This window comes from Amblyomma maculatum, chromosome 7 (genome assembly GCF_055883805.1).
Source record: "Amblyomma maculatum isolate TAMU_Amacu chromosome 7, ASM5588380v1, whole genome shotgun sequence".
NCBI lineage: Eukaryota > Metazoa > Arthropoda > Arachnida > Ixodida > Ixodidae > Amblyomma > Amblyomma maculatum.
The window spans coordinates 32895694-32903876 of NC_139350.1; the positions used below are offsets into that span (position 1 = coordinate 32895694).

An 8183-nucleotide genomic window follows, 5' to 3' on the forward strand; every position below is an offset into this window, starting at 1 on the left:
TCTCAAGAATTCTAAAGTGAGCTCAAAGGACGTGTTTCAATTCCGGATGGAATGTAAACAGTTTTTGATCAGTGCCAAAAAGAAAGTTCTAGACAGAAGCCCCTTGAAGTTTGCATTTGTTAGGGGCCTTTCTCACTAGACCCACGACAGATGTGCTCGAAGCCAGAGGAATGCCTTGCAGGTTTCAGAAAAGTGTTGGAAAAGTGTTTTATGAAGCTATATTTAATTTTTTTCTGTGCAATAGAAGCAAATCTGCGTAGTGATGTTTTTTTTCTTTGGGGAATAAATATTTCAGACGTTTTGAGAGCACTGTTTGAAGATCTTTGACATGGAAAAAAAAATTAAGCCCTCAAAGGGGGCCTTGAAAATCCTCCTATGGGGGCTTGAAATTCCTTGAATATCCTTGAATTTTTTTCTTTGCCACCTGTACGAACCCTGAAACCACTTTTATTCATGGAAGTTGTAACAAAAAGAAATCGCGGTTATATTTAAAGCAAATTTTCACGGAGTGTAAAGAAAAATCGAAACTCAAATCAAAATTTTGCTTTCCTGGCTTCCAGAACTGCAAAACTGCTGATCACTTGATTAAAATCGGTGCTTTCTATCAGCTCACTTTCAATTGATAATAATGCCAGATTTGATAGCCTTAACTGACCCATTGTAGGTCTCAAATAGTATTCTATTAGTTTCAGCATCGAAAAAGCTCTCACACGATGTCACAGACACACATATCGTTAGAAATAGCTACGGCCCTAATGACAGGTTGGAAAGGGAGTCTACAAAATCCCACTCTGTAGTGAATGTCAAGAAGTCCAGTGCTGCCCAACTGTTGGTCACTTCGAGGGCAAATCCGGCTGCTTTGAGGTGTCTCCTCATCCTAGGAATTTCGATAAGGAGAGTGGTGTCAGACAGTCCATGATAGAATTCGGTAAGTTTCGGAATAGAAACTTTGAGCTATTTCTCAGTTGAATAAAGGTTTGCTTCCACAGGTCCAAGCAGAGTTGGCACATCTTGAATCACTTTTGCATCTTTTGCAGAGCTCGGTGTAAAATCTATCAATGCTCTCCAGCATCGCCCTCTTATTTTCTTCCTGCAACGAAAATTCCGAATCTCTAGCGTGACACGCCTCTCAACTGCAATTCCAAGTTGATTGCATTTTATGAGCGCCTGCTCAACAGCATTTTCCACTAGGCTGCCACGTTCCTTTTCGAGAAAAAGCTTTAGGGCCTCAAACTTTGCTACTACTTTACCAAGGGATAGTCCTTTTGTCTGCAAATACAGTTACGCAGCATTGATTTCATAAAATACTGAACAGCACGGTGCAAATAACACAGGTGCCCTCCTCATTTTTTTTTCTAGTCAGCGCGTAGTGATCAAACTTGCCATCTCCTGAGGAACAGGCATTGCGTGCCTTTCGGCATTTTGAAAGTGTGAGGCAGATGTGTGACAGGGCTGAGGAGCGAGAAAGGTACAGGAAATGAATAAGACAAAATACAAAAGACTGCTGGAGAGATGCTCCCAGGGGGTCCTAGCTTGGGAAAGGAGAGTGAGGTGCACATAAGAGGTGATGTGGCAGCACAGACGCCGCCGGGTGTCTAACGCTCCCGCGCAGCCGCCGATGGGTGTCTTCTAACACGCTCCCGCGCAGGGTTTCCCGATGGGTATCAGGTTAATTCTGGTCTTTCCAGGATACACGCACGTACATAGGCCCTGTCCAAGGTTAAAATGGCGTGGTGTCTAGCATAATTTAAGTAATGTGTTTTCAAGTGCTCCTCACAACAGAATAATTCGTTCTACGAAAAGATCACACTTGTCATTCAGTGTCTCCACCAATGTGCGCCTTTTCGTGTCTTTACACAAAATTTATTTTGCCCCCCAGCCCTTCCCCCATCTAACTGCTGCACCCCGCCTGAGCGTTGCACCCAGTTCGGACCCCCCCCCCCTCCCCGTGACGCCACTGGCGCTTGCTTACTACTAGCAGACTATTCTTGCAGTGGTAATATTGTTGGTCGTGCGATGATTATGAGAGGAAAAAAAATTCTAATTTTTGATGCCCAATGAGGGGGGGTTTGAGCAATACGCAAGTGCGAGCATTATGTGAGTAAATACGGTAGGTCTCTTAGCTTATCGACACACTGATATGTCACATATTACACTGGCAATGATGCCAGCACGAGCAAGGGTCGCCTATCACTGTAGTGTAAAGTTTTCGGGTTTCACCTATCACCGCAGCGTGAGGTTTTCGGCTCTGCGACGGTCGCTTGATCTGTTTTTGTCGGATCAGAGGCAGAGCAAGAACTTGACACCCGATGAGTAAACGGCTTGAACAGCTGCACTTGTCTGTAGCCTAACTGGATTAGAAAAGGGAAAACAAATGGCTACACTTTAAATGTTCCCCCTTCTCATCAGCAATGACCTTGGCCAGAAATGTTAGTCGGCGCTGCACTGCCAGCCCATCCCACGACGAGTAGACCTAGCGCGACTACACGAGCTTCGGGACTAGAGTTTTGCCGATTACGGAGCACGCATTCACAAGCTTTAGTGGTTGCATGTGGCCATCAAGTGTAGTTCTGGCAATAGTGACCCCAAATCGACGACTGCGCACATCACAATGTGCACACATTGAGCGGGAAGCGTCGATGGGATCCTGTCTGGTGAATGCAGCCGGCAGCTGTCGGCGCCGCTTGTGGGTTTAAACAAGCACACTGGGAGCGTAGTCGTAATCCGTCAATCGGCGCATTTCTGCGGGAGTTTAGAGCTCACACACTAATACTAAATGGTGTATGTTTACTGTGTTTACGGTGAAGCGCTCACGAGATGTCATTTGGCTGGGGTGTCTGTCGCAGTCGCACACGCGCGGCTGGGGGGGCGGCGAGACAGACAGCGGCAGATGGGAGGCTCTTGTTCAGTGTAGGCAGTGAAGCGCATTCAAATCGCGTTGGGTTTTGTGCTTACGGGACTGAAGTGGCGGTGGCGGCGCATGCTTTCATGTGCTGGCCGTGGCCAGACTGAACATAGTTTTGTAAAAAAAAAATGCTCTACCTACCGAAAATAATTCAGTTTGACTAACACGCTCATATAAAAGCAAGTCAAGGGGTACCGCTTCGTTCAAAAGTTTTGTCTGCTTTTCTAGTGTTGCAAGGTATGCTCTCTCGTCAAGAGCGATGGGCAGTATAGCTCAGCAATCAGCAACACAGCTCTAACTTCGCCCTTTTTCGCAGTGCACACCGTAGAAGGAAACGTTAGACGTGCGTCTTTTTATATGCGGGAGCGTTTTGTTACTATATAAGCTAATTCTCATAATGTAAGAAAAATATGCTTATGATTGCATACTTAATTACAGCATGAGGCCATCGATTTCGGCCTCCTCGACAATCTCTAAACGAAATCCAAAACAAATCCGAGGATCACCAAGGTCGCATATTATACTGAATGCTTGTCAAAGAAGACAGAATATGGGCATAAAACATTGTACTGAAGAAAAAAAAAACTCAATAACCACCATCCACAGCGTGCATGCAACAGCGCAGCGGACACTGCGAATAGCAGACGACGTGAGGATGAGATCTCGTGAGTTCAGTGGCTATCGGCTGCCAGACCAGAAAGTTGCCTTCGATATTAACAATGCAAATTCATTTTAAATCTATCTACAGCACCGAATGAGTTCAAATTTGGAGGATTTATAATTTAGTGTGTGTGGAGTGAAACGCAATAATCAGTTTATGCTCAAATGTTAGCTGTCATGACCCCTTTAACCAATGCCATAGTCACCCACTGCCCGGTCTCCAGCTTGCTTCTGCTTACCTTGGCATTGAAGTCGCCCATCAGTACGGTATACTGTTTTTACTTTCCCCATTGCCGATCCTGCATCTTCGTAGTAGCTTTCTACTGAGTGGTCAATATGACATGTAGCCATGTATGCTTGTACACCCTTCAGTTTATACTGCTTATTAGGCCTAACTTTGATGCCCTTCATCCTCTCATTAATGCTATAGATTTCATCTATATTACCAGCTATATCCTTATTATTAAAAAACCTACTTCTAGCTCTCGTCTCTACAGTAAACCTCGGTAACACATGTCTGCCCTTCAGTACAGTATATGCCTCGTTTCGCCTCCTAACATCACTAAGCTCTCACATCTCATCTCACTCCCTCATTCCTCTAACAGTACTGCTAAATTAGCCTCACTAGCTAGGGTTCTAGCGTTAAGCGTTGCCAGGGTCAGTTTGCAATGGCAGCCTGTCCAGAGCCAGAGATTCTTAGCGCCCTTTTGCTGCGTTGCAAGTCTGACCGCCACCGTGGTCACTTGCTATGCAGCCACTGGGGACTGAGGGTCGGGGGTTAATCAGACTATTCGTAGAATGTTGTGGCCAATTACTGCACCAGGGTGGCCAAATTCTGTTCTGGTGTGCATTTCTCGAGGTGTTCCTCGGCATCAGGTCGCACCCTTTTTTTTAATCTGGTGGAGAATTGCACAGCACCGGGATTCAAACTACACTCATTTTGCACGTGGGGTGAACATTCTTCCTCTATGCCACCACTGCTCACCTGGTGTAAAGCTATTTAAAAGAAACACTTGCTGTTGGTATTTTCTTTTAAAGAGAAATAAATTTGCCTCACGATCCTAGGTAGTGCGCATGCGCCAATGTCATTTCGTGGGAAGTCGTCACCGTGGCCAGACGCACCTTACTGTAACAGATATTTACCAAAATGTCTTTACTATAGGTGAAGTGGGGCTTCAGTTTCAGAGCCCAGTAGGAATGCGTGCTGCATGTCTCTTTGTTACTTTGCTTTGCTCTTCAAGGTCTTGCTTGTTGTCACGAACGAGCAAAGCTTCAGAATAGCTTGAATTGAGATCTTTCGAACGAGATCAGAATGATACCAGTGGAGTGTCTATTTCATGACCTCAATTTTAAACGGCCATGCATGCAGATTGGAGACTTCAGAATGCTGTATAACATATAAGTTAGGTGGCATTTCTTCGACCAGACTCCACATCGCATTTGGATGACACAGGCCGCTCGTCACATACCTGCATCAGAGCTGTTCGCTCGTCACATACCTGCATCAGAGCTGTTTGTTGTCGAGAAGTTCACTGGTGACCTGATGCTGTGCAAATTATACTTAGGTTATGAAGTCAGTCTTGCCTAGCACAAACGACGTAGACGGTCGTGGTAGATGGAAGGGAAGCAGGCTTCATTTTATTTTGAAGGCGTCTCATAGCCAGAGTCACTTTGGGACGTTAAACCCCATAAACCCCATTTTATTTGGGGAAGGTTGAGTGCCAAAGTGTCAGGTGTCTATGGTGGGGACAACACATTCTGGAAATTTACGGTTTTGCATCACTGTAGGATGAAGACTTGCAGCCATGTAATAAGAATGGGAACTGCTGGACTGAACCTTGTGCACAGACATGAAACTGAAGGCGGCCACTGGTAGACAAGAAATGCACACTGACTTGATCACATACTTCAGCACCTTTTTTGTGGACGTGCTCTCGAGTTGCACAAAAGGGGCAGCATAAAAGAGGGCTGTGGTGACCACTTACCACCACATTTACGGTGACTGATGCAACACCGCATATCGTGCTCATGCTCGCATATCTGACAAAAATCTTCAAGGGTCGCACTTGTTCAAGAGTTAAACAAAAGCATGAAGATTTGGTGCATTCATATTATGCTGTTGGGACACATTGATTGGATTTGGGGGATTTTTTTTGTTTCAACTTGTTAAAAGGTAAAAATTTTTGTTTTTTCTCAACCAAACTATTGATCATATTGTAACTTTTTACCAACAATATCTCTGCTTCTATGAGTACTGTATAAGTATAATTTTACTCTGTGTGCCACGAGCATAAACGCCATGACAGCGGAAAGACATTAATATTTCTCTGGTCAGTTTTACAGAATACTGTTTTTTCTGAGTGACTAGACACCTCTTCATTAGCCAAGTCTTTCACATGCTGTAACTTTAATTGTGCTGGAAAATAATTCTTCCCTGTTGTGGAAAAATTTTATTCTACATTGTTTTTTTTTTTCATATGATAGGCAGGTCAAATTTCTGATCTGGCATTTGCACATAGTATTTGCATTTTTGCGTTGTCACTGGCAATATCGTATTTACATGACAGTAGTGCGTTTTCTTTATTTTTGTTAAAAACCGTTTTGCCGAGAAGAACACACTTTGTATAATATTAGGTACAAAAGCCTGAATGCAATGCAAATTATTTTCTTTTTGCTGCTCGCCAAGACAGCTCCACTACCAGGCTCTTGAGTTACCAGGAGAAACCAACTTTATGGCATTGTTGGGACCGTAAAACAAATTGGTGGAAAAAAAGGCTATGATTAAAGGCCGGAAAGTGGTGCTGTCCACCAATGGTGCAATGATGCATCAGGCTTCACAGCAGAAACAGCTTTGGACATGTGAGGTCTGTGCGACACATTACATTGTGTTAGATCAGATCAGTTCCTGGTTCAAGTTTCGATTTCACTTTATAATCGTAATAATTTTTCTTTTTCTTCCTGGTGCAATTTCCCCCGTCACATTATATTCATTGTTGCATTATTGATGTCTAATTATGGCCCAGATGGTTGAGTTAACTCTGCTCGCCAGGGACCTGTGAAAGGAAATGGGCATCTAATTGGACTGGAGCCCTGTCTTGTCTGATCTGCCTTGCTGCCTTGTTCTTTCTCTGTTTCACTTTTTCAACTTTGCATCTCTGGAATAAAGCACTTTTGTGTTCAGATTGGCTAGTCAACTTTTGGCGCGCAGAAGTGTGTCATCAGAGGTTGAGTCCAAAGTTATTCAAAGACTTTTGCAGCCTGCCACTGGTCGCTGGGATTACTGCCCACTTAACATATTCTGTGGAAATGTGTGCTGATGCACCAGATGTTTTTTTTTATTTCCCCATGCAGATCTGTTCCGAGTCTATATTGGCAAGGACCCACTGGCGTCACGAAGACTCAAGATGGTCCGTGCTCACCTCTCTGCCCATCTTCACTCTATACGACTGCGGCGCAAGTCAGCTGCGCAACGACTAAGTGCACATTGAAGTGCCACAGACAACTGGAATCCAGTAGAACGTGCCTTTGTGCCAAAGGGATTCTGAGATGTTATTTCGAACAGCGTTTTTTTTTTGTTTATTCTCTACATGGGATGTCACTGGCCCTTATTTGCCTTACGAAAGGACGATAAGGGCTGAGAATGTTTAGTATAGACTACAGTGATTTGCTGATTAGCCAAGTATGGGGCAGACGGGGTGCATTTATTTGTTCACTCAGGTTTTATGAGCAAATTGAGGAATCTAGAGTTATAAGCTAAAGAAGCTTCGTTTTGACATCACAAATAGCTCATGTTTTTGTTGCTCTATGTTGCGAATGGTTGTATTCCTGGATAAGTGTCACCCATAGTACAACTGTGTTCTAGGATCGAATGCTGTCAGCTGTCATCCTCCATTGTTTAAGCTGTTGACAGCACTCCATTTTCATTACATCCGTCATATGGTGCACAACCAAAGAATGAAAACCAGTGGAATCGCATAATAGGCAGCATGTGGCTGAGATGTACTGTTATTGTAGTTTCCTCGTCAGCAGAGGTTTCACCTTTAAATCGCTATTTGGGAGGTGTTTTTAGCAGTTTATAAATTGAAGGGTACTAATTTCAATGCCACCTTGCTTACAAGATTTTTAAGTGAAGTGTCTCACTAGCTTCTCGCTGTTTTGGTTTCAGCCATAATTTTCAGTTCTCACGATCTTTTTTGAAATGCTGGTGGCCATTTACACAGTTCAAATAAATACTAAACATGGGGGGTCATGAAATTTAGGTCACACACATTGCCTTTTTGTATGCATTAAAATGACCGTGAATGTCATCACTGTTTTTAGTCCATATTATTCCCTTTCTTGCGTGCTTCCAATGTGTTTAGTGCCTGGGTGATTGAATGCTCTTGAGGCACATGTTACCAGTTGCACTATCACCATATTGGGTTCATAATGCCGAATACCAAGTTATACGTTCAAATCGTAAGTGCTGTCAGTGTTGAACCTACTCTCAAATGGAAGTTTTTATGTTTACTTTTAATCGACAGTATTGTAATGTTCTTACTGCCAGCATGTCTTTTTTTTCTTTTTGGCTGATGAATCTATACAGTAGTGAGCTTTAATTACTCTGTTATGTATATAC

The 8183-nt window shown here is 43.6% G+C and overlaps 1 protein-coding gene across 2 annotated transcripts in view; it reads left to right on the forward strand.

The window, feature by feature from the left end:
* The window catches only part of LOC146182929 (uncharacterized), a 94779-nt gene extending 86907 nt beyond the window's left edge, over positions 1 to 7872 (forward strand). For both annotated transcript variants that reach the window (XM_084608980.1, XM_084608981.1), the window contains one exon: positions 6917 to 7872. In XM_084608980.1, coding sequence (XP_084465106.1) covers positions 6917 to 7053 — 137 coding nt within the window. In that variant the 3' untranslated portion in view covers positions 7054 to 7872. The remainder of the gene's footprint in view (positions 1 to 6916) is intronic.
* The last annotated feature ends 311 nt before the right edge of the window (positions 7873 to 8183 follow it).